The sequence below is a fragment of the Juglans regia genome, chromosome 7 (genome assembly GCF_001411555.2).
Source record: "Juglans regia cultivar Chandler chromosome 7, Walnut 2.0, whole genome shotgun sequence".
NCBI lineage: Eukaryota > Viridiplantae > Streptophyta > Magnoliopsida > Fagales > Juglandaceae > Juglans > Juglans regia.
The window spans coordinates 22,051,501-22,078,900 of record NC_049907.1 but is presented as its reverse complement, the minus strand read 5'-3'; the positions used below and the strand labels follow the sequence as shown (position 1 = coordinate 22,078,900).

Here is a 27,400-nt window from a genome sequence, read left to right as displayed (position 1 = left end):
ACAGTTTGCACGCACGTACGACAGTTTGGTTGTAATTTTGTCCTGTTTCCATTTCTGTACTCTTTTTGACTTTTCGCTTCACATACTCTTTCGTTTCGGATCGGACGGGACTCGGCGGATGCTCCAACGACATCCCGTTACATTTCTTCACACTCTCCAAGCTATTTCACCACCTCGCTTATCTCGCAACTCTTCTTATGTCTCTCTCTTTCTGTACCTGTAGATGATGACCATGTCTGGAGATCTTATGATTATGAACCCTCTTTACTCTGTTTCCTCTACAACTTTTGCTTCTTCTTCTGCGAACCTAATGACAACGATTCCTTTAACCTCAATGCTCTTCTCTTGCAAACACACCAGAACCAAAATCGTTCAGAGGACATGTGGGAAATGGGGTGGAGGTCGAGTCCGAGACTCTGTCAATCGTCATGTGCGGATTTTTTGCCAATCCAAGGTATTTCTTGAACACCCTTTATAGCATCCAGTGTATTCTTATTTATTATATTTTTTATATGGCATTTCTCATGTTCAAATTATTTGTTTTTACATTCGCTTTTCCATGGTTCATGTTGTTTTCCTTTCGAAGCTTATACCCTACTTCCCAAGTAACATACTAAAAAACAGAGATTTGATCCGGGGAGCTGTGAATTTCAAACAGGATGGAGGTCAAAACTACTGCACACTACTCTTTTGAAGAAAAGTGCTGCTTTCCTCACAAATAGAAATTTATATGCCAGTTACGGGTATACTTGGATCTTGATAATACCTATTGATAGAGGGAAAATTCTAGAAGACTTGTATTATCTGAAAAACTGTACAAATGAATGAAATACAGGAAATATATAAAGGAATACAACTAAAGGGGCATAGTAACTAAGGTGCATGTGATTACATGCGATGATTATATTAAAATTAATATCATATACATTTGCAATAGCCCCCCTTAAGCTGGAGTGTGTAGGTTGAAGACACCCAGCTTGCCAAGAAGAAAATGAAACCTGTCTGATGACAAAGGTTTAGTGAAAAAATCAGCCAATTGATGTGCAGAAGAAACATGAAGAGTCACTTTGGCTGATGTGCAGAAGAAACATGAAGAGTCACTACAGCTTTATCTTGAACCATATCTCTGACTAAATAACAGTCTATCTCAATATGCTTAGTTCTTTCATGGAAAACTGGGTTAGTAGCAATGTGAAGTGCTGCTTGACTATCACAATACAACACTGGAAGAGAAGAAAATGAAATGCAAAAATCAGCAAACAAAGAGATAAGCTATTTGATTTCACAACAAGTAGAAGCCATGGAACGATACTCAGCTTCAACAGAGTATCTGGAAACAGTAACTTGCTTATTTGATTTCCAGGAAATCAAAGAATTTCCAATGAAAAGGTAGAAGCCAGTAACAGATCTTCAGGAATTAGGACAAGTGGCCTAGGCTGAATCACAGAAGCCTCTCAGATGCAAGGAAGAAGAACTGGGAAAGAACAATCCTTGGCCTGCAGTAGCTTTAACATATCTGACTACTTTAACAACTACATCATAATGGGACTGCCTAGGCTGATCCAAAAATTGACTCAAAGTGTTAACAGAATAATATAAATTAGGTTGAGTAAGTGTCAAATAAAGAAGACAACCTATTAACCTTCTATAAAAAGCTGGATCATCCAGCAAAGTCAGAAAGCCTTAGATTCTGATCCATTAGACAATTAGTAGGTTTGGCAGCTAATAGACCATCATCAGAACAAAAACTCTGTGCAGTCATTTTTGCGTACTCTTTACACATTCCACTAATGTGATTGGTTGTATCATTTTTTTAATATAAAATAACTACTTAGGCTAATCTCATCAATGGAGTGCGCAAAAGTGACTGTATGAAGCATAACTCTTATCAGAAACAATTTCAAGAGCATATTTTCTTTGAGAAAAGCAGACCTCGCAACTTCAAGCCCCAAAAAATATCTCAAAACAACAAGATCTTTCAGCTTAAAATGTAAATGCAAGAAAGCTTTAAGATCAAAAACAGTTTGAGAGTTATTGGAAGCAATAACAATGTCATCCACATAGACTAGCAATGCTAGAAAAGAATGAGTAGTCAGACTTTGATTGACTAAAACGATAAGTAACCAAAGTTGAAGATTTAGAGAACCATTGTCGAGAGGCCTGTTTTAGCCCATATAGAGACTTGAGCTTACAAACCCGAGAATCACTAGGCTTTGAGAAACTAGGAGGAAGTTTCAACTTCCTCATCTAAATTCCCATGAAGGAATGCATTGTTGACATCCAATTGATGTAACTCCCAATTATGTATAGCAGCTAAGGCAAGAAAGCAACGAACAATGGTTAGTTTTGAAACAGGGGAAAAAGTATCAAAGTAATCAATTCCCTCTTTTTGAGTATACCCCTTTGCAACCAACTGAGCTTTATACCTTTCCAAAGTGCCATCAGATTTCAACTTGCACTTATAATCTCATTTACAGCCAATAGGCTACTTGCCAGGAGGTAAATTAGTTAAGGTCCAAGTTTTATTAGCTTCAAAAGCACTGATTTTAGTTGCCATTGCATCCCTCCAATGAGGATATGTGATGGCTTGATGAAAGTATTTAGGTTCATATAGAGAATCAACTGATGAACAGAAATGTTGATATGAATGAGAGAACTTTGAATAGGACAGATATGAAGAAATGGGATAAGAAATACCTGAATGTGAAGAACCATCAACCAGAGGAGTAGTAACTTTGTTATTAGATATCAAGGAACAATGATAATGCTGCAAGTAAGCAGGTGGTCTCGTATTTATTGTGGATTTTTTAGTAGGATTTGATGGTGATGGATGAGGAGATGATGAAGATTGAGATATGTCAAGAGTAGCAGGTAATAGATTATGTATAGGTGAGTAAATGAGAATGTTTGGAAGAGGAGTGGGCAATACAAGGTTTAAAGATAAAGAAGGAATCTGAGTTTCAGATGACCGATGAAGAATAAAAGAATCTGTTTGAAATGGAAAAATAGTTTCATGAAAAATGAAATCACGAGAGATGATGATTTTATGAGTATGGAGGTTATAGAGTTTATAACCTTTAATGCCTGCAGGGTATCCTAGGAAGACACAAGCTTGAGCTCGAGCAGAGAATTTGTTATAAGAAGGATTGCCAAGAAAAGAAGCATAACAAAGATAGCCAAAAATCCTAAGATGATTGTATTGTGGTTTAGCAGAAAATAGAATTTCATAAGGTGATTTGTTTGAGAGTACTGGTGTGGGAATTCTGTTTATAAGATAAACAATAGTGAGTATGCAATCAATCCAAAAATGCAAGGGAATGTTAGATTGAAAACGAAGGGCTCAAGCAACATTTAATATATGTTGATGTTTTCTTTCAACAATAACATTTTGCTGAGGAGTATAAACACAAATGTGTTGATGTATAACTCCTTTCTTAGCAAAAAATGATTTCATATCAAATTCCAATGCATTGTCAGTACGGATGGATTTAATTTTGGTATTAAACTGAGTTTCAACAAAGACAAAAAAATATTGTTTTGATACCATGCGAAGTGTAGAGACATGGTTTGAACTTAGGACCTTTGCTTTGATACCATGTGAAATCATCACTATTTTAAAGTTTAAGCTAATGGGAAGAGGTAGATTTTATATTATATCTTAACAATTGTTATGTTGCAAAAGACATTGTTGTTCTTGTGAGCTTGAGAAAACATGGAATAATTTAGCTTGTTAGATAGGTAACTTGGCTGCAATTTTGTAATACAAACTTAGAAACATGGTTAGGGAGAGCTGACAATTATTTGTGTCAAATTCTTCTGTTAAAGACAGGGGAATTGCAGATAAGAAGGTACTGTCCTTTCCTGGAAAGATCACTAATGTCCGGCAATGGTGCTTGTGATGAGTGGAAAACTGTTCCTGACATCTGGCGGTCTTCAGCAGATAAATATGGTGATCGCGTAGCAGTGGTGGATCCATACCACTCTCCACCTTCACAAATGACATATAAACAGGTCAAATCCCCTTTTTTTATTGGTAAGTTACACACTGATATATCCAATGGGCATTAAACAAAGTCTCATCCTCCACTGGAGACAGTGTCATTTGAGATAGAGTTCATTGGCAGACAGGTCAAATCTTTTCAATATTTCTCAGTATTTGTTCCTATCACATCCATCTCATTGTCTCTATTTCCAAGATTTGCACATCCATAAATCTGTAATTGTTGCTCCCATGGTTTTTAGATAACTTACGATCTTTAGACAAATATGATTGTGTTGTGCTTTGCCATGGGTAGAAGAAGATATCGACTCTCCCCATTTGTAAATTCTATGTACCAGACATGGACATATTTTTCTTTGTGTGCTTTATGGGAAAAATACTCAAATCTTTTCCCTCTAAAGCAGATGATGACCATATTTAAACTCTTATCTTCTTAAGATGAATCCGCATATCTTAGTTTACTGATGAGTAGGTCAACCTAGTCATCTCTCCCTTGGCATAATTACTTGCACCGCCTTTCTTTGTTCTAAATGCACTCCCCTCTCATGAATGGACTCTAGAATCAGATGAACTACCTGAACAACCTTCCTTACTACCTTAGGTGGTTGGCTATGCATAGTCTGATGTTATATATGACTAGGATATTAGAATCATCAAGAATTTAAGGTAAATTATCATCATTTAAACCACAAATGATGTCGGACCTATTTCGGCAGTCTGTTGACATGTACTTTTGGTGGGCTTAGATTTATAAATTTGTGCCTCTAAGGTTAAGAAAATTCAGGAGAAAGGACTAGGGTTCAAAGATTGACTAGGGCTTTGACATGATGGATATATGGGGAAGAACTTTGTCTCCGAAAAAAAAGGTTTCTGGGAAAATCTGGATAGCTGTTGTGTTTTGGTATTAATGGTTTGTTTAGCATAGTACAAGTGCATACCAAAAAAAAAAAAAAAAAAAAAAAAAAAAAAAAAAACATGCTATTAACACTACTCTGCATTCAGTTGCCAATGTATGAATTATTTCCATCAAGTGAAACTTATTTTTATGGACTCGTTGACTTTTAAGATACTAGGACCAATACTTCTAACTTGACTAGGAAACAAATTCCAAGTAACACCCAATAGAAGAGTCTTAATACAATTAGAAATTCTAGAACAAGGCAAACCATCAAATGTAATCTAGAAGCTAAACCCAGAAATGAATTATACTAAAACATTTGTTGAACTTTCTGAACCGCTTGTGCCTGTTCAAGTGCACATAATTCATAGATAATGACTGAAATCAAATGATACTCTGACCACAGACTCTGACCTGACTGTATATAAGATTCATCGCAATCCGATATGGTATATGAGCCAAAAAAAGTATTATGTTGTCAAAACGGAAAATTACAGCAACTTGACTCTTTGTCAATGGTTGCATCAACAAGATAATAGTATCCATTAAAGCTTTGGTTTGGGAAAAAAGAGGCCAAACTATCTAAATTGAGATGCTGGGTGCTCGCTTTCCACTTTCATGCTGGATATAGAGATAAACCTGCTAGAGTGAGAAAATTGGGGCATACTGTTAAACCTGGATTGATGCTTTCCACTTAAGTTAAATTCCGTAAAAAATTCCTTCCTCTTGGGTATTTTTCTTTCTTTTGAAATATTTTTTCCCTCTTTGGCATTGCAGCTGGAGAATGAGATTTTGAACTTCTCTGAAGGCCTTAGAGTTATTGGAGTAAACCCTGATGAAAAGCTAGCACTTTTTGCTGATAATTCATGCCGGTGGCTTGTTGCAGATCAGGGTAAGTGCCAGTTTATCTTATCTTTGACTTTATTGCCTAGACACTATGCGATCCCTGCATCTGAAAATGAGTTTTTTCTTTGAACTCAAAAGGGCTCATTTTTTAGGAAGAAAGAAAGTATATGAAACCTCCTAGTATGGTCCTTCTAAATTTATTGGTAATTGATATATGATGTTGGAAACTACAGAAGGGAGTATTTATTATGTAGTAAGTGGTATGGTGTAATGTAGAAGGAAATTTAGATATTCATTTATGTACTCTTTTGACTTTGCCTCCAAAGAAGAGTTCCTTTTTTCCCCCTATTGTTTTTGTTTTTTAAACCAACTTGTGCCTGCTGAATCCTTCCTTGTCCACTATGCCTTATCTGCCTTTCCTTTTATATTTTTAAAACTTAAGGGGACACCTCAGATGGTGTTTGCTACTTGAATTGATTGAAACACCTTTCTTACTTCCTCACCTTGTAAATTCTTATTTCCCCCTTTTATATGTTTCCCCATCAACTCCGCAGATGCTGCTTCATTTTTCTCCACAGTCCTGCTGAAAAGCTTTCACATGGATAGTAGGACTTACCCTTATGGCTCAAACATTGTGCACTTTTCATTTAAACATCAAGGTTAATAAATTCGAGAGGTGAACAATGATAAGAATATTTCTGTAAAAGATCCAAACACCAAAAAACTTCTTTTTAATTTGAATGCCATTTTTTGAAATAGGCTAGGTATGATGTGTCTGATACATATGGATGCATAATATAAGTTCTTGTATCTTGTAGAAAATTTTCCATCTTTGGGATATCTTTCCAAATCTTTCTCACTAAGCTATTTGTTATGTATGATAGTACAACTTGTAATATAATAACAGAGCATAACACGTGATCTTGTATGCTCTTATCCTTTAAGTTTATTTTTTATTTCACATATTCTCTATGTGCAACAATTACCACGAGCAAACACATTAATGAAGAATGTTGATAGTTTATGGTGATTAATTGGCTTTGCTTGAGTTTCCATGCCTAGTCATGTGCTTATGGTGAATATGGTTGCCATTTCTACTAGAATTGTTTTATTAGTGATTGCTCGCCGTCATGATATGGGAATTTGGTACCTGAAAACACTGATACCAAGCAGTATGTATTTGCCTTTTCTTTTTACTAGCCCAAATATCTGCATCTTTTTTGGTATAATAATGTGCAACTTCTATTGCACACATTAATTGCACTATGCATCCAGTGTTCCATGGCAGTTCTGTGGCTAGCCTCAAGGTTAGGTGGTTATAAAGCACCTTGAGGAGACAAAACTGGAAATTGGCTTAAGGCTTTTTTTCTTTAGATCATTGTATGATTGCCAGCTTGTTGAAGTTTTTCATGGTCACTCCTCTCTATGTGCAACAATTACTGCCAGCAAACACATATTCTCTATGTGCAACAATTACTGCAAGCAAATGCAATAATAGGTTGATAGTTTCCTATTCTCTGTCTCTCTCCTCATGTGTTTATGGGTATATAAAGGATAGTTTTCGAATGTTGTAAACTTAATCAAATACAAAACAAAATAAAAATCTTTATTGCATATTTTCAGTAATTGTATTCACTGGTAGTTAGATTTCTGTATTTTTAAACTCACTTTCATGCTTTATTTTAGTCTAGGTATAATGGCCACCGGGGCAATCAATGTGGTAAGGGGTTCAAGGTCATCAGTTGAAGAGCTATTGCATATATACAATCACTCTGAAAGGTTCGGTAAGCAGTTTTATTTCAGTCAGTGTTCTGCTTATTCAACTAAGCTTGCCAATATCAATATGCATAAATTGGATAATATAAGCTTCTTCTGAGTATGAAATTTTCTGTTTGCTGTCAGACCCGGAAATTACAGTCTTTCTTTAGAACTACCCATTTGTAATCTTTCTGTCATACTATTTTTGACATTCCAATTTTCAAGAATTGTTTCATTGTGCCCTTGTTGTCTAGGTCACCCATTAAATGTGCTGAAAGTTGCAACAGATGAACAGTCTGGGCCAATGTAATTTGTGAAATGACTGTATTAAGCTCCCTTGCAAGTGTTCTAATCTCAGCCTAGAGTCTCTCTTCTTGATCCCGTGTTCCATTTTGCAATTACGACACAAACGGTAGCACAACCACCTAGTGAGCAAACTGTCTTTGAGTCACCCAACAATCCTCATGCAACCAAGACCAAAACTTGAACTCACACAACCCCAACAATGAACTTTTAGCCTCGGTCAGCAATTTAAGCCCAAAACCATAAATTCATCCCAATGTGTGGCCAATGTAACAAACACACACACACATATATATAGGCAATTATTGTAGTCCGGGATTGAATTTTGAAATGATCAGACACAAAGTCGATTCCGATTGACTAACTTCTCCAATTGGATTAGATACAATTCACTTAACTGTTATTTGACTCTTGAAGGGCTCATTTTGACACTTAGAATATCTTAGAATTCTATGAATAATAGTGAAATGGTTTGATTTAAGATGTTTTATTGGGTTTTGGGAAAGGAGAGAGATAAAGTTGAATAAAAATATTATAAAATTAAAAAATGGTTTGAATATAATTTTTTAATATTACTTTTGTTTTGAAATTTGAAAAATTTGTACTGTTTTTTGTGTTTTGTTTGGAAGTTTGGGAAATTTGTATTGGATTTTGTGTTTAGATAATGATTAGGTAATGATTAGATGAAAAAGTTGAAAATTTGAAATTGAAAAGTGTTTTGTGTTTGAGTGATGTTTGGGAAGAAAATTATGAGAAGTTTTGAAAATATCTGAGAATATCTCATTACCCAAAGAAATAAACTTAGGAGTTTTGAGCAAAAGTATGTTTTCTCTCGGTGGAGAATTCCCATTATATAAAGAATACAAGCTGATCTTCAGCTCTTAAAAATAGCTAAACTACCATATACAGATTTGTCTAAAGATAACCTATAGCTATCCTACAACTAGTATATCCTAATTATGGAAAGAATAAAAGATTTACAAACATAGAAGATTGTTGTCAAAGATGTACATGACTTTAATTGGCCAGCTAATTCCTTTGACATCCCCCCTCAAATTGATGCTGGTAAATCTACAAGCATCAATTTGCTAACAAGGAAATTATGGCGCTGGCGTGTCATGGATTTGATAAAGATATCTGCAATTTGTAGAGTAGTGGAGATATGTGGGAGGGTGATAACCTGGTGGTCATAGGCCTCTTGAATGGAGTGGCAGTCAACCTCTATGTGCTTCATGCGTTCATGGTAGACAGCATTGGCAGCAATTTGGATGGCACTAGTGTTGTCAGCATGTAGTGGAGTAGGTTGAACTTGGGAGAAACCAAGCTTTGTGAGGAGACCACGCAACCAAATGATCTCGGAGCATGCAACAGACATAGCGCGGTACTCTGCCTCAGTTGATGACTTGGAGACATAGGTTGCATTTGAATGTTGAACTGAGTTGAGTTGATTTGAGTTTTTTAAGAATAGTAGTGAGTTGAGATAGTTGAGTGAGTTTTGTGGGACCTACTTAAAATGAGTTTTAAGTGTGTTTGGATGTTAAGATGAGTTTATTTATATTTATGAGAAGTTGTAAAATTATTGGGTCCCACAATTAATTATTACTGTTCATATGATAGTTTTGTCTCCACTTACCGGTACCAAACCTGCAAGGAAAATGAAAGAAATGAAAGAAAAAAAAAAGGACTAGAGTTGTGATGACCGAATTTTTCTTAGCCCCACAAAAACAAAAATGCTGGTGGGAAATGAGAGGTTTTTTTGTTGGAAAACGAGAAATGACAAAAATTTTATATGGAGGGAATAGATATGTCAGGTGGGTCCAGTCAAAGGCAGAAATTTGAAAAGCCGTGGGCCCAACTACTAATTTCACGTTTAAATTGCGTTGGGAAGATATGCACTTGTGTTTGGACGTTGAACTCGGTCTAAAAATGAAGTGAATTGGACTGAGTTGTGCATCCAAACGAAGCCATAGTCTTGCTTCTTGCATTTCCAAGAGATAAGAGCATCACCAAGAAACAAACACCATCCGGTAGTAGATTTCCTGGTGTCTGGGCAGCCGGCTCGATCAGCATCACTGTAGGCTTGTTGCTGGAGTGAAAAACCAGTTGGAAAAAGTAAGCCACGACTAGGTGTGCCAAGGATGTATCGAATGATACGTTAGACTACGGATAGGTGGAGATGCCGTGGGGCTTGCATGAACTTGCTGGAAAACATAAGAGATATCCGGTCGGGTGATGGTTAGATAGATAAGACTACCAACTAGCTTCCAATAGAAAGTAGGATCCTCAAGAAGCTCCCCTTTGTCACGTCGATACTTCACATTAAGTTCCACGGTAGTGTCAACAGAAGTAGTGTTTGTGAGTCCGGCTAATTGAACTAGATCCTAAATTTATTTGTTTTGATTCAAGAAGATACCTTGAGGTCGATGATGCACCTCTAACCCCAAGAAGTAGGTGAGCTGGCCAAGGTTTTTCATGTGGAAATTAGAATGCAACAATTTCTGAATCTCAGAGATGGCCTCCATATCGGAACCAGTGACAACGATGTCGTCCACATAAACAAGGAGAACAACTATGCCCTTAGATGTCCTCTGTAGAAAAAGAGAGGAGTCATACTGACTCTGAGTGAAGGAAAAGCCAAGGAGAGTGGATCGAAACTTTTCAAACCATACTCTTGGTGCCTGCTTCAAACCATACAAAGAGCGTTTTAGTTTGAAAACATCATTAGGTGAGGAAGTAGGCATACTTGAGGGAAGTTTCATGTAAACTTCCTCCTTGAGATCACCGTGTAGGGATGCGTTCTTAACATCCATTTGATGTAAAGGCCATGATTGAGATGCAGCAAGATTTATTATGGTTCTCACGGTGGGCATCTTGGCTATTGGTGCGAAGGTTTCATCATAGTCTAGGCCATACTCTTGTTTGTTGCCAAGAACCACCAAGTGAGTCTTGTGATGGTCTATGGATCCATCGGATTGAAGCTTGATAGAAAACACCAACTTACTGTCAAGGGGTTTCACGGATGGGGGACATGGAACAACATCCCAGGTCTGGTTTTCTTCAAGTGCGAGAAGTTCTATTTCAATAGCTTTCCGTGAACACTCATGCTCCATTGCCTGTTTATAAGATGAGGGAATAGGAGTAGAAGACAAGGTGGCTGCCAAGGATAAAGGAGGGGTGAAACCAAACCTATCTGGGGGTCTACGAACCCGAGTACTGTGTTTGAGAGGAGTAGGTGCAGTTGCTGGAACAGGATCAGCAGTTGGGGAATGAGGTTGAGAGGTCTCGGGAGGTGCGGAAGCTATTTTGATGTGGCAGAGGAGCGTCGCTAATACACTAGGAGAGGCTTAGAAGGTTCTGGATCTGCAAAAGAGTTAATAAACAAGGAAAAAACAGAAAATGAAGGAGAAAGGGGATCGTGGTGAGTGGAGAAAAAATATTGGTTTTCTAGAAAGATCACATTTCTAGAAATCCGAATATGACGCAGATTTTGATCATAGCAAAGAAAACCTTTCTAGTGTACAAAATATCATAGAAAGGCACATTGGACTGACTGAGCTGTGAGTTTTGTGCATTTGTGTGCAGGAAGATGAACATAGCACACACAACCAAAGGTACGAAGGTTAGAATAATTTGGAGCGTGACCAAATAACCGAGTGTAAGGAGAGACGTGGTTCAATGAGGGAGAAGGCAATCTGTTGATGAGGTGGACAACAGTGGAGAGAGCTTCACACCAGAACCGAGAGGGCACTGATGACTCTAAAAGAAGTGTGCGGACAACATCGAGAAGGTGACGGTTCCTTCTTTCAGCCACCCCATTTTGTTTGGGGGTTGAAGGACAAGACCGTTGAGAGATTACGCCATTAGTTTGCAGAAATTCCTTAAACAAATGAGACATGTACTCATCTCCATTGTCAGAGCCAAGGATTTTGATATTGACAGAAAATTGAGTCTGAATATGAGCATGAAAGAGCTTGAAAACAGAAAATACTTCATCTTTAGAGTGCAGGAAATAAATCCATGTGAAACGACTATAGTCGTCAATAAAAGTGACGAAGTGCTTGTAATTAGCATGAGAAGTAACAGGTGCTATACCCCACACATCACTATGTATCATATCAAAAGGTTGGACTACTTTTGGTGTGTGAGTGGGAAATGACACAGTTTTACTTTTTCCAAGTTGACAAGAATTGCAATAAAATTGAACAGCACTAAGAGATGGTGACTCTTTATTCCCAAGTAAACCAGAATTTAGCAAATCATGAAGTACATTACAGTTTGGATGTCCGAGAAGTTTATGCCATGCTCGGTAATCAACATGAGCAGAATTACAAGTGACAAAGGGCAAAGAGAAACATGGATACAAAGGAAATTGGAGAGGGAAAAGATGTCCTACTTTAGGCCCCTCGCGATCATCTTCCCTGATTGTTGATCCTGCACAACACAATCTGATTTAGAGAATTCCACTTTACGATCATTGTCAACCAACTGACCGGCAGAGACGAGATTAGTGGTAAGACCAGGAGAGACAAAGACATCGTTTAGAGAAGGAGAAACATCACTGGTGGCTGTGATAGGTGAATGGTTACCATCAGCAGTATGAATCTTGAGATTTTCAGAATATTTGTTTATATTGGTAAGGAAATGAGCATTGTTTGTCATATGATGGGAAGCCTCGGAATCAAAGTACCAAGGAAGTGATGTAGAGAAGGGTTTATCTAAGAGTCCTAAAGCAGATAATGCAGAAATGATCATTTGTTGAATCATTTCAGGGGTCATGGGTTGAACAGGAGTAGGAGCACTTTGTGTCAGAGGTGTTGTATCCACATAACTACCAGTACTAGAAGAGCCAACTGAGGTAGTATATGCTGTTTCATATCTCTTGGGGGGTAGGGTAGGGCATTCCTTGATAATATGGCCATCCTTTTTGCAGTAGTTGCAGAATTTTTTGGGACCATGTGAAGCGAAATGGCCAAATCCTTTGCAACAAAAGCACTGAACAATGCTCATATCTCTGCCTCTTTTTTTTGTTTTGTTTTTTGTTTTACTCATATCCCTTCCTCTTGGCTTGCCTTGTGTTGCATAAGCCTCGGGAATAGAGGTGGATCTATGTTGTTCCATGGTGGTTTGAGTGAGAAGGCACTGCTCCTCATGAAACAAATCATTGAGGCATGCATCCAAGGAGGGGACAGGTTCTCGGTTCATAAGATTAGACCTGGTGCCTTCAAATTTAGATCTCAATTCATAAGAAATTGATCCCTCTTAGTAGTTTCATGGATAGATTGAACAGAACTAAGACCTTCGGGAGGTAAGGTAGCATAGACTATATTAGTATATTCAACCCAAAGATTCATGAAGCTAAAGTAAAAATCAGAGATAGAGAGACTGTCCTGTTGGAGATTGGCCAAGTCATGTTCAAGCTGGAACCGACGAGCAGTGTTGTGCTGACTATAGAGCTTCTTCAGGTAAGTCCACATCTCGGCTGTAGTCTTGAAGGGTTGAGTGTTCAAGATGATGTTGGATTTGACAGATCCTAGAATCCACGCCATTATTTGAGCATCCTTGACCTCCCACTTGGCATGCTGATCCTTGTCTTTTTTTTTTATCAGGAGCAGGGTTGCTGCCATCAACATGGCCCAATAGATCCTTGCCTTTGACAAATATCTTGAAGTGGAATGCCCAGGCTGAGTAGTTTTCGCCATTAAAATGAACCAAGAAGGCATCAGACTTATTTGAAGACATGAGGCCGAGAGAACTTGATCAAGAATACCGAGAATAAGGGACTGAACTAGGGTTGAGTTGGATTAGAGACAAGTGAAAATTCAGAGTTGTGGCTCTGATGCCATGATAAACTTAGAGAGCTTTGAGCAAAAGTATGTTTTCTCTCGGTGGAGAATTCCCATTATATATGAAGAATACAAGCTGATCTTCAGCCCTTAAAAACAGCTAAACTACCATATACAGATCTGTCTAAAGATAGCCTACAACTAGCATACAGCTAGTATATCCTAATTAAGGAAAGAATAAAAGATTTACAAACATAGAAGATAGCTGTCAAAGCTGTACAAGGCAGAAAATCTGCTGACTTTAAATGGCCAGCTAATTCCTTTGACACAAACAAGGACTAAGTATCTGAAAGCTGAGGAATCTTACACCTCTGACACTGGTAAAGAATAGTCAAATAAAGTCTATTGATCATCAAACTCTATTCATTTCTCCGCATCAGACATGATGGATAGCCAACGGGAGCTCGATTGAAATCCGGCTTGCCTTCATTGCTGGTGTGAAGAGGACCAAATCAAATTAGTGAATGCTCATTCGTCATATCGCCTTCAACTCTAGCTGATCCTCAGCAGTGAGTTCGTCATTGCCAATTGCCACACATTCAACCTATTATACGAGTATTGTGCCACTAGTTGTGAGCCAAGTTGATTGAGTAAACTACACTTGAGGAGCTCAGGTGTGTGGTAGGTGAGCACACAGGGGTCCTCCTCTGACTGTGTTGCTCCACAATCTGGTTGCTTCTGCAACAATGTAACTGCCACTGCTATGCGGCAAGTAAGAGATTGATTTATTTGTGGTAATCAAGTCGTTGAGGGAGAACAGTGTAAATGGGGTAGGAGATGTTACATATAGGCAGGCTGACAAATGCCAAGGAAGCAGCGTGGCCAAAGAAACTGGTGGATTTAGGATGGTACATCCTCTAAAATATTTCATCTAAAATACCGATCAAAAAAAAGAAACTGGTGGATTTAGAAGAGCAACTTGAGCTGGAGGAAGTGGAGATGAGAATGGTTACCTCTACCTCTAGCATTTTAACATTCTTTAATAATTATCACAGATACCATTTCTGGAGTTAAGAAAAAGGATATCCATAGACATAGCACTATACACACCAACTTTTGAAAAGAAATTTTGTACTATAACCAAACTGGAGTTCTGAAAGGCATACAATTTTCTCATTTTTCAGTAATGACTAACCAAGCAACATTGGAAACATACACCAGCTTTCTTCATAAATGCAAGCGTATATAACAGAGAAAGCTTGAATTTGAATTTTCTGCTATAGTCTATATTACTAGAGTAGTATGGTAATTTTGTAAGGCCTAAGGGGTGCTCTGGACATTGCACGATGATTGACAAGGATATTCTGGATATTTCATAAGGCTCAGTGTGATTCAGTAATTACATTTGGGTTGGATACTATGGACATTTTGCAAGGCCGAACTGGGATACTTAAGATATTTCATTAGGCTTATAATGTGTTGATCACTTGGCTAGCTTGGTTAGCCTTGGTGGCACTTGTCACTTGTTTTGCAATATCCTTCAATAATTCTTTCAAACTGGCGTTCCAATATAGTTGCCTAGTTGGTGGATAGTTTGGTGGAAGGATTACAAATGGCAAAGTAGGTGCAGAGGATTGCATAGAGATATATTTTGGATTAGCTAAGTGTCGTTTTTCCTTTCTTCTATTTGCTTATCATATTTTATACAGTTGATGCCTGCACAACCACACATGCAAATAAATATACAACAAGTATTATTTTTTTATGAGTTTGTAGCTCATAGGACAAGTTTGACTCCCTCGTTTTGTCCATTTCACTACTTAACGAGCATTTGGGCAACTATTTAGTCTCTGCTGGGATATTCAGCAGTACCATTCTAACCTGACAACTTATTTGATTCTGAAAAAAGTTTTACCTACCATTTCACCGTGTGGAATTAATAGTTTTCAGTCAATATGTTTTGTGGGAGTAATAAGTTTTTATTTTTATTCTTCCATTTCCATTTTATTTCTAGCATGAGGGAGGGAGGCTACTGGTGCCCACAGTGCATGTGTGGATATCAGAAACCTCAGAAGAGGTGCTTAGCACATAGAAGCCACTAAAATCTATGCACACATTCAAGTTGTCTGCTATGACTTGTTCTTGAGAGTTGGTTAGTTATATTCCTGGTCTTCATTATTTACAGCTCTAAGACAGATTATTGATTTTTTTTTATTTCGATTGTTGTAATTATTACAGTGTTGCACTTGTTTTGGATAGTCCTGAAATGTTCGATCAAATTACCGAAACATTCTGTTCCAAGGCTGCTATGAGATTCGTCATTCTGCTTTGGGGAGAGAAGTCATCCATGGCTTGTAAAGGAGTAGAGGGGTTGCCCTTTTTTACTTACAAGGAAATTATAGATTTGGGACGAGACAATCGCAGGTCTTTGTTTGATTCTCATGCTGCTAGTAAGTCAATCAACTGAGTTCTAACAAAATTTTCCTATTTGTTTTACTTGCAGACACTTCTTGTTGTTGTTGCTACACATACTAAAGCCTTGTCTGTCGATATTCTCTTGTCACTTTGTTTCCCATGGCCAGAATTGAACAAATGAATCTTAGGATGTTGCTAACCAAAAGGAATTTCTAGTTTAAATAAATAAACTAGAATGAGTTTATGGTTACGTATGTGGAAAGTTTTTCAATAATGTAAAAGAAAAGATGGTTAGTTAAGAAAAATTAAAAATTAAAAAGTGTGTAATCTGAACAAAGTGTGTGAATCAAATTTGTCCCCAAAATATCCTCCTAATTTTCCTGTTTTGAAAATTTTTCATTGAGATTTTATCAGTTAGAACAAGAAATATATATGTGCCATTAGCTGGGGTTGTTGGTATTATAGGTATAGTGTTCAAGAATTTGCATTAACTCTAATGGTTAAAGCTGGAATGTCTAGACCGTAAAAGCCTCAAGCAGGACTAAGCCAGAAGTAGGATACATTTTCAGCTTAAATAACATCCTAAATTTCCACAGAGAACGATGGGAGAGTAAACATGTTAGCTCCGTAGGGTATCAACAATTTGTTTTCCTGAAACCACTATTCTGGTTGCAGGACAGGACTTTTTATATGAAGCCATAAACTCTGATGATATTGCTACGCTTGTATACACAAGTGGAACCACCGGCAATCCGAAAGGTGTTATGCTCACTCATCGGAATCTGCTGCACCAGGTATGAGGGCTTACTTTTGGCTGACTCTTTTCTGGTTGTCTTACTTTAGCAAACCAAACAATAGTTATTGACTTCGTGTATCGACTTACTATTTTCTTATGTATGTAGTTTTCTCTGAAATTAGTGATATGAATAGTAAATGTAGTGAACTAGTGTGGTTAATTGAGCTACATTATTACAATTCTGACCCGTTGGATTGGTTATTGGGATTGTACAAGGCTTCAAAGCCAACGTCAGATTAGAAACCAGTGAACAGTATGGGCTGAACTTCTTAAATCATTAAGTGGATTCAACTTTACTTGTTCTTGGAGGTCTAGTCGTAAATCATTTTTTATGGCTTGACAGTGTTTTTGCATTGTTGGTGCGTGCTTGTATCTGTGTAAAGATGGTTGTTTAATTAGACAGTCCTATCATCAACTTTTACTTTTGATCTAGCTTCCATTGGATTTGGGCAAGCTATTATGTTGAAATTAGTTTGCTTGAAGCTCTTTTAATAATTTGTGCTTAACCTTCCTTGCTTTCATGTTGTTGCTTGTTACCGTTGAAGACAATAGTTGACTTGGTAATTAACTTATTCTTGATGCTATTTCTTGCCTATTGTTTTTCCAGATAAAAAATTTGTGGGATGTTGTACCTGCTGAAGTCGGTGATCGATTTCTAAGCATGCTTCCACCTTGGCATGCATATGAACGGTCTTGTGAGTATTTTATCTTCACATATGGAATTGAACAAGTATACACGACTGTAAGAAACTTGAAGGTATTCTTCTTCTGATTTCTTTTAATCTTCCATGCACGTTTAAACGTGACTAGCTTTTGTTACTCAATGTTCTTGGGATGTTTTTTTTTTGCTTGGGTTCTTGTAATGTTTTTGAATGACTTTAATAATTTGTTCTTTTTAAGATATTCTTTCCTATCTCAGTTTGCAAGAGTGGACAAAACTATATACTTTAGCCATTTCAGAATTTGGCTTTAAACTTGATATGTTACATTGCAATGCGCCAACTTGTTTATTTATTTATTTTTTCTTCGATAGGATGATTTGCGGCATTATCAACCAAACTATGTGATTTCTGTTCCATTAGTATATGAGACACTCTACAGGTATGTTCTTTTTCAGGAGTAGTTACATTGATTCGATGCAGTGTTTTAATATTGTGATTTATATTCCTCGAGTTCATGGACGTTACTTATAAAAAAAAAAAATATTCCTCGAGTTCATGGACGTTACTTATAAAAAAAAAAAATATTCCTCGAGTTCATGGACGTTTAGTAGAAGTATATTCCAAAGTATCAAATGACCAAGGGAAAATACTAGCCCTGTGTTTGAAGAAGATGAGAAGTACTAGGTCTACAAAGAGAACTACAATAAGGAAGTTTAGAAATTGATGTGGCTAGATGTGATATGTTAGATCTACTTTGTAATAAAAGGAGTTCTAATATCTGAAGTATCAAATGTAATCGCGTCAGTTTGTAAAGCAATTTTTAAGTCTTCTTCGAAGACCGAGTATTTCTGTTAGAAGATATTCTTCTTCTTCTTATGCTCTTAGTTCACTTCCCTTTATGATGAGGATCTTGATACAGTTTGAGGGACTTCAAAATTGATGAGAGATGATGAAATAACTCTTTCAAAATGCTATATTGCCTTTTTTCTTTTTTGCCCAATAATGGAATCATGAATACCCTGCTCGGTCATCTTGTATAATCTAGCCTTTTCGTGGGTAAATCATTTACTTTTAGAGTGTTCCTTTTATTAATTTGTTCTTTTTGCAGTGGGATCCAAAAGCAAATTTCTAGTAGCTCCCCTGCACGTAAGCTTATTGCCCTTGCATTTATAAGAGTCAGCTTGACATACATGGAATTGAAGAGAATTTATGAGGTTTGATAATTTTGTATTATGCTTGTGAGCCATCAGTTATCCGTCATTTTCTATGTTTGGAATATCTGTCATTCAAAAGCAATATATGTCATTTCCCTGTGTACTTGGGCAATGCCTATTTACTTGAGTCAATAAAGTTTTATTTTACCTATAAAATAAAAGTTCTATGTCTGGAAGGTTTCTTGCTTTGTTTTGAAAGTTCTCTAGTTGATGCCATGGTGTTAGAGACACATACTGTTTCAATAAAAAAACATGTAAGCAGCAGATGCTGGTCTGACCATAAGCTGCCACTATTTTATGGGTTAAGAGCTCTTTGTGAAGCTGGGATTGAGGAACTAAATAATTTATAATTGAATTCTTCACTTATAGACTGCTTCAATCCACTTACTTCCCCAACTTAATGACTGTTTCTTTTATAAAAATATAATTCTTAGTAAAATATTATATAACTGAAAATCCTCTCACTGACTCCTTGTTTCCAACACTATGCTGATGGCACTTTAGTAAGTTCTCTATATTTGAACTTTAATGAATTTCATTTGTGTTCATCGACCAATTTTGCCTTGTTACAGAAGTCCAACAATTAATAAACATATTTCTATGCTGATGGCACTTTAGTAAGTCCTCTCTATTTGAATATTTTTGAATTTCATGTGTCCATTGACCAATTTTGCCTTCTTGTTACAGAAGTCCAACAATTAATAAAAATATTTTGGAGAGCCACCATACCAAAAGTTACAAGCCGTTAGGAAGTGGAAAAACGTGTATATCAAGCACAGCACACACTAACCTACCATGTGGAGGCCTGCGCAATGTAACTATCAGTTAATTCAGTAGCCAATAAAACCTACCATATTGCCCTCATGAAAGTGGTTGTCAACCACTAGTTAATGGGTGCCATGTTGTAGATCAAAATATCATGGAACAGTTTTAATCAATGCATTTGAACTTTCATGCTTTTACCTGCCCCATCACTTTTTTTTACCTATTCTTTAAATCAAACTGGATAAAATATAGTTCATTCTCTCTTAATTTTTCTCATTTCGTTTGGTTTATATTCCATCCCATCACTTCATTTCTTGAATGGTTTCAATTTGGTTCAAGGGAAAATGTCTAACGAGGAATCAAATGCAACCTTCGTATCTTGTTTCAATGTTGGACTGGGTATGGGCAAGATTTATCGCAGCAATATTATGGCCGGTGCATCTGTTGGCAAAGAAAATTGTTTATGGTAAAATACACTCTGCTATCGGAATATCAAAGGTATTGTTTTGTTTAATTGTATTTTTGCCTCAGAAAGACTTAGTTTTTGGTGGAATAGGAACATTGTCCGTTCTTCTTTGTTCTGTTGTGTTTGGAAAAAAAACAAACATTCAAACTTTCCTAGACAAGTTGGTACTCTAACAAAATGGTTTGAGCTGTTGACGTTTTCTTCTCTCAAAGAATTTCTTTTCATGTCATCCAATTGTCTCTGTCTCTCTGTTCTCTATTTAAGTTGGTAAACTTCTTAGAAAGCTTTTTGTTAGTGTATTTGAGGATTAGGTCCCATATTGAGTGATATTCCAAAACTGGGTCCAAACCCATAGTTTTAAGCTTTGCTCCCAAGTAGTGCCCTGACAAATATTATGAAGGTTTCACTTTGAGAAATTTCAAGTATTTATCTACTAAAGTTGTGGTGTGATAAACTTGTATGAGAGTCATTGGTTTTCTGATTGGATGAGTGCCTTGGTCTCGATATGTTACTTTGTTGAAAGTGGGTGGCTTTTGGAGTGATTTACATTCGGTGGTACTGCTTTTGGTGAAATCATAGAACACACATTTTACTCTCGACTCTGGACTCGTGCAAGAGGGAATTAGGTCAATGTAATAGAGGCCTACATGCAAATGAGATATTTTTCATGAGTGCCCATGTAAGTGTAAAATCCACAATGACTGGAATGATTAGCTGCTATAAGATAATCAAACTCATAGATTTAAACTTTTGGATTAAGGGATGTCCAGCATGTTACATTAAAGTCTCACTTGGAGACTTTCAGGGGTTTATCTCTCCAAAAAATGTTATTTAGGGCTTTTGTTGGCAGAAGAGAAAGTTCTTTTTATTACATATTTACTGTAAGAAGCTGTTTTTATTATTTTTCCATTTTTGTAAATCTCTTTGATTCTGGGAAAAGGTACTCTATTTCTTTTATCATATCTAAATGAGATTCCATTCCCTTAAAGTTAGAAATTATACTGTAGATTTGTGAGAAGGAAAATTACTAAGGCAAAAGCTATCCCTGGCAATGCTGCAGGCTGGCGTAAGTGGAGGCGGTAGTTTGCCTTTGCATGTCGATAAGTTTTTTGAGGTTAGAACATTATGTGTATTTACCTTGCCACACAGGATTTCTAGTTCTTGTCTCTAATATTAGTGTAATATTGCATATAGGCAATTGGCGTGAAAGTGCAAAACGGGTATGGTTTAACGGAGTCTTCTCCTGTTGTTGCTGCACGACGACCTACTTGCAATGTAAGAAGCACATCTTTTTTTGATAAGTAAGAAGCACATCTTAATTTCAAAATGTAGAACACTTGTGTGATACTTAGACCTGCAAAGTCTGTATTAGGAGAAAATAGAATAGAAGGTTTCAGACTTTGATAGGATGCCATACAAGTGACTTGCAAAGCCAAATATTCCAGCTATAACTGCGTCACTTGATAACACCAAGATTGTCTCAATCTGCTGGGAAAAGTTGTACTATTTAGCTTGCTTGCAATTATTTCATTTTGGCTGTGCACAGTTATAATAGGAACATTTGTGAACTAGTCTGCTCTGCTGCACTCTTAAATGATGGTGGAAGGAGTGAAGATCAACAGAAATGCATAGATCCACCAAGTTCGACATCATTTAAACATGAATAAATTGTAACGAGGAAGCATCCTGTAGTTATATTATTTATCTTTCAAGTCTTTAAATCTATTCCATCTGGTTAAAATAATTTTTACTCGAGGTGTACATTTAATCGTTCTCTAATATTACAATTCTAGCCTTATCTTAGATAAGTCCTTCTAACATACCCTTTTCAGTTCTATTCCAGTATTCTTGTTTTATTATTCACTATGCGGTTTATTGTAAGTGCATCTACTCCTATATAGATTGGTACATCACATGATGATATCACAGAAATAATCTTTTGAAGGTTCTTGGTTCCGTTGGGCATCCAATTCGACATACAGAATTCAAAATTGTAGATTCTGAAACCAATGAAGCTCTTCCACCTGGTTCAAAGGGAATTGTTAAAGTTAGGGGGCCACCAGTGATGAAAGGTTACTACAAGGTAGGTGTTATTTTCTTTCAATTAAAATGAAAACTTATTTCTTTGATGTTTCTGTGGGAAATATAGGGAATTATTAAAATAAGATAGAGATAATGGTTATGGTACACTTCCAAAGCTGTTTTAGGGTAATCATAGTTTCCATGGCTTCAAAACACAGAAGGCAGGTGATTACATGAAATTTTGCATTAATTATTTAGTGTTAATAATTTGTGGATATCAGAAAAAAAAAAAAAAAAAAAATTAAAAGCTTATTTTGTCTCTTACAAATCTAAATGCTTTATTTATGGAAGTGGTTTACCACTAAGGACCTTTGAAAGCCCATCATTAAGGTGCTATTAAGGAAACCTTCCAACCAGGAATCTTGTATGTTATTTGATTTCAAATGCTCTTTCTACAAGACATTAAATAACATTTTAGGTTGATTTGATTTTTCAGTTTAAGAACCCACATTTTCATTGCAGGTAATCTTCCAGACTTTTTCTTGAGGGAGCTAGTATTAAATCTCTGAACACAACTACCTTTAGTCTTACTGGTTTAATATCAACTCTTGATAACTGCCTCATCTTTATGATTATGTTAAGTGATACTTTTCTGTTAAAGAATCCATCAGCCACACAGCAAGCATTAGATGAGGATGGTTGGCTAAGCACTGGTGATATAGGTTGGATTGCTCCTCACCATTCCACTGGGCGTAGTCGTCACTGTGGAGGTGTGGTTGTTCTTGAAGGGCGTGCCAAGGATACCATAGTTCTCTCTACTGGTATGCTAAATATTGTCTTAACACTGACTGCGGATCTTTCTTGCTAACAAGTAGTTGTTCTCATTCTGTGGCATTATTTAACTAGTTATCATTTTGTGGCATTATTTAAATAGTTCTCTCTACTGGTATGCTAACTAGACACACACACACACACACACACACACATATATATCTGCTTGCCACCATTCTGTGGCATTTTTTAACTTAATTTGTTTGGAGAAAAATAGGTGAAAACATTGAACCGGGGGAGCTTGAAGAAGCTGCTCTCAGAAGTAGTCTAATTCAACAAATAGTTGTTATCGGCCAGGTGAAACTTTCAGAATTATATTCCAAATTTTCCTTACTGCTTTTGGGCTTACTCTCTTGAGTTGTTCCCGTATATCCTGCCACATGGAGCCGTCATGGCAATTTTAGTTATTGAGTGGCTTTCACAAATTACAGGATCAACGACGTCTTGGAGCTATAATTGTTCCAAACAGAGAAGAGGTTCTATTGGCAGCGAAAGAACTGTCTATTGTTGAGGGCAATGCCTCTGACCTTACTAAGGAAAAAATGACCAGCCTTTTATATAAAGAATTGAGAACATGGTAAGGCTTCAACCCCAACTATTTTGAACAATATCAAAGAGGGATTGCTTGCCTATAGAAGTCTCATTCTATATGTTTTTCTTACTAGCCTCTGACCTGTAGGGCAAAGATTGGGAGATGGGGGTGGGGGAATTTATTTTCCTCTGCCTTGTCTTTCTGAGATACAAATTATGGACAATTATTTAGACACAGAGATAGGTTGAATTGTTAGACTGCTGGAGCATCTAATTTGTTCTGGATTCCTAAAGTTAATATAACTATGATAAAGTCTTTACTATTTTGTCTTCACTGTGATAGGCATGTTTATCAAAAGATTAGTGATGTGGCACTTCCTTTCTAAATGAGTTTTCAGGGAAATACCATTTCATGTCTTTTCCCAACTCCTCTGTCTGAGCATATAGGGTACAAGTTCAATAGCAGTAGAAATATACGTGACGGGTTTGTATAACTTGACGACTAAGCGAAATTAAACAGCAATCATCTTTGGTAATTTTAATTAATAACATAAATTGAGGAGAATATCGCCCATTCAGTAAGTGGGTAAGTACGTGAAGAACATAAAGGGTATTATGTGACCGTAGTAGAGCTATAAATTTGAAGGGGAAACTTTATAGGACTGCTATTAGACTAACTGTGTTTCACATATCATATTAAGCTTGGGGTTTTAATAAGCTAAAATGCACTGAATAAGCAGAGAATGCTAAGAAGAAGAGGTGAAAATTCTAGGAAAGATACGGCAAAAAATCATTGGTCAAAAGGTTAGGAAAGATGAGGGGAAGTCACTTAAAGTGGTTTGGACTTTTGCAATGAAGAGAGAAAATTTGATATAATTCAAGTTGGAGTGGGGAGTGGTTGAAAGCTGCCTAAAACGGCTTGGGTAAACGTAGTAAAAAAGATATAATACTAGAGAGATGAAAGTCCAAACGGAAGTGTCATTTTGGATGGCAGAAAAGTAGATATTTGGGCATTTGGCTAGGCTGAAATCTATGGGGGGAAAAAAAGGCCAACCCCAATTTAATTGGGATTAATTCTGGTTGGGTTGAGTTGAGTGTCTGACTGCATTCCTTGAATTTTCTTCAAGCTTACTTTTGATTCTTTGATTATGAATGTTGAATCTCGGTTTTTGCATGACCATGCATGTTGAAATTATGTCTTTCTCATTTGCATTTAGGTGTGAAAATAGTATTAGGAAATTAAAAAAAAAAAAAGAGTAATATATTCCAGTCTAAAAGTTTTCATAGGTTTTATTATTCTGTTCTTTTCCTTTTTCATGCAGGACTTCGGAGTGTTCATTTCAAATAGGACCAATCCTTGTTGTTGATGAGCCCTTTACTGTAAGATGTTCTTGCTCACATTCATTGCCTAAATGGCATTAGGATTTCCATTTAAACTATAAAAATATGATATTCAGCTAATCATACCCTTCAATTACAGATTGATAGCGGATTAATGACTCCGACCATGAAAATTCGAAGGGATAAGGTTATGGCTCAGTTTAGGGAGGAAATTGACAATCTCTACAAGTAAAATTCCCTCTGGATTTATGTACCTAAACGTGATAAACTGTATAAACCGTATATCAAGCCCTTGAGACACAACCATCTCAAAACTCCCTGCTGCCTGTTTCGTAAGGTTTCCTGCCATGATTTCTATATCTATGCACAATTAACTACATGCAGTATAGTTCATTGTCGAATCATTGATAATAATTTGCAATGGTTTTGGACGTGCATATGTAGGTGCATGCATAAACTCATGCACTTCAACATTGTAATAACAACAGCTCAGCTCTATGCTTGTTACCTTTCAAGTTGTTGCCTGTAATTCATCTATTTTCGTTCATCTCAACGGTTGAGTTGAATCTTAATAAGGAGTCAGTACATGTTTCACTGCTCCACTTAATTTCTAACTATGTAAACTAAGCATGTTTGATTATATGACATGTGATAGAAGGGTACCTATTAATTTTTCGTAAACTAAAGAGAGAACTGGTAGGGTAAGAGTTGGACTTTTCTCATAACAAAATTACTTACATGACATTCAACTTAATTTAAGAAGAATTAGTTATAGGTTTCCAAAAGAAAAAAACTTGGATAAAATGTTCTAGTTAATGTGTAGTTTTGTTTTTGCTTTTGTTTTTAAAGCTAATGTGTAGTTTTTATAACCTTAGGATTTCGGATGGATCAACGATTAGTAAACATGAATAGGAGGATTTGCTTATGTTGATTAGGATCTCTAAACATCGAACATACTTGATATGTTTATCTCTCTCACATTTAAGATCATAACAGATTGGATAATAACTTTAGAGCATCTAGATACAGACGACAATAATGTAAGAACATTCTTAATGTATCTTGATACGGATAGAGTTCACTTTATGTATTTATCTTTCTTAGTTGAGAGTCTCGAGTTGGGATAAGAATTTGGAAACAACATTGTTACTATATATCGTTTCTTGGAAAGGGAAGAATGAGAGAAAATGAGACAATTTTTTGGTGGTTTGATATTATGATCCCTACATCCATCACTGAAAGGCTATGCATTTTGCTCTTATTTCTTTGTTTGTTTACGGTACAAATGACTTCTATTTATAGGAGAATTGGGATAGATGAAGACAATACAAATATAGAGATAATATCAATTTAGGGGGATAAATGATTTTTGTTATAATCAAATCATTCTAAAATCAAATCAAATATTCAGATCTATTACACATTAACATCATCTTCAAACTCAAAATGAATGCTATGCATCATCTACTATTTATTTCAATACTTCACACCTATAATTTTTTTATAGAGTGGAATGGTAAATAGTGATTGATAAGAAGAATTTTTTTTAATTGAAAAGCGTGACTATGACTGTCACAGTAGTTGGTGGTTGGAACATCAAGTATGGAGCTTTGGTCAGACCGTTTGGTTTTGTTGTTGTGGCTGGAAATAGTTGAGAACTGAGCCAGGACAATGGACCAAAATTATTAAAGAGCTAACAATAAACCATAAAGAGTGGGCAACAGTGGCATAGACACGCATAAATTATAAAGACTAATGTTAAATATAATTATAAGTTGTGCAAGTGTTACTATTAAAAAATTAATTTTTTATGAGTTCTATATTTACTCATTTTTTTCAAAAAGAATGAGCAATGCTTACGTACTCTATGACTACGAACATCATATTTTCAATACAAAATGCCAACAAAAAATGGGTTTGGAACTTTCAACTATGCTCACAACAAACATGACCATAAACTTTAAGGATATATGAAAAGGGTTTGGCTTCCCTCCTGTAACTCAACAACATGACATCTCCAGTTATTAAAACTACAGCTTTACAAAATGATGCCCTTTTATCAATCAACACCGCCAAAATGAGATCCTGTATCTTTAACATCTTGTGCATATCCAACAATAATCTTATTCCAAAGTTTAATAATTGAAAGTGGATAACATTTTAGTCCAAATATCAAGTGTGAAAATTTAAATTTTAAAAGTCTCTCTCTCGTCTCCAGAAGGCGATAGAGAAGAAGCTAGTTAGTCTTTTGTTATTCTCCAGGGAATAAGGGGAAGGTGGGGCCAGTCATTACGGTGGCTAGAGTAGTCGATGATGGAGGAGATAGAGGTGGAGTGGGAGTGTTTGAGATTGAATGAAGAAGAAGTAAACCCGATTGAAGTGGAGTTTGGAAACATGGATAAATTACGAAGGAAAGGGGAAAGAAGTTTGGTAGGAAGGATCTGTTCTGATCGAGCCATTGGGAAAGGGGTGGTGAAGAAGACGATGGAGAAAATCTGGCATGTAAACGAGAGCATGTAGTTTACGGATATTGGAGTGAATTGCTTTGTGGTGACGTTTGCAAACCAGGGAGACAGAGATAGAGTTTTAGCCGGCTACCCATGGCTGTTGACAGTTATCTTTTTGCTCTAAAGGTGTTCGATGGAAGTACACAGGCTCACTTGCTTGATTTCTCTAAGGAATGCTTGTGGATCTAGATGTATAACTTACCCTTGGGAAGGATTAGTTGTAAAATTGGAGAATTAATTGGCAAGTCAATTGGGAGAGTAT

At 36.5% G+C, this 27,400-nt stretch overlaps 1 protein-coding gene across 3 annotated transcripts; it reads left to right on the top strand.

The window, feature by feature from the left end:
- LOC109008426 (probable acyl-activating enzyme 16, chloroplastic) lies at nucleotides 1–25,166 on the top strand. Of its 3 annotated transcripts, XM_018988508.2 has the most exons (18): nucleotides 1–454; nucleotides 3,826–4,011; nucleotides 5,676–5,790; nucleotides 7,436–7,523; nucleotides 15,827–16,038; nucleotides 16,679–16,797; nucleotides 17,407–17,556; nucleotides 17,833–17,900; nucleotides 18,570–18,675; nucleotides 19,780–19,938; nucleotides 20,967–21,020; nucleotides 21,101–21,181; nucleotides 21,852–21,989; nucleotides 22,590–22,749; nucleotides 22,977–23,056; nucleotides 23,191–23,336; nucleotides 24,613–24,670; nucleotides 24,771–25,166. In XM_018988508.2, exons 1-18 carry the CDS (start codon nucleotides 224–226, stop codon nucleotides 24,861–24,863), a joined length of 2,244 nt encoding a protein of 747 aa, XP_018844053.2. In that variant the 5' UTR covers nucleotides 1–223; the 3' UTR covers nucleotides 24,864–25,166. The 3 variants fall into 3 exon arrangements, with proteins under 3 accessions (XP_018844053.2, XP_018844054.1, XP_035547816.1); XM_018988509.2 differs by lacking the exon at nucleotides 1–454 and having other exon boundaries at nucleotides 3,905–4,011; nucleotides 7,431–7,523; XM_035691923.1 differs by lacking the exon at nucleotides 1–454 and having other exon boundaries at nucleotides 3,960–4,033; nucleotides 7,431–7,523.
- Nucleotides 25,167–27,400: the final 2,234 nt, after the last annotated feature.

Excerpts from the sequence above, each read along its gene's own strand:
- LOC109008426 (XM_018988508.2), top strand. The coding sequence starts at position 224 with ATGATGACCATGTCTGGAGATCTTATGATTATGAACCCTCTTTACTCT. Across the intron at positions 17,557-17,832 it reads CGACTGTAAGAAACTTGAAG|GATGATTTGCGGCATTATCA; the intron begins GTATTCTTCTTC and ends TTTCTTCGATAG. Across the intron at positions 17,901-18,569 it reads GTATATGAGACACTCTACAG|TGGGATCCAAAAGCAAATTT; the intron begins GTATGTTCTTTT and ends TTCTTTTTGCAG.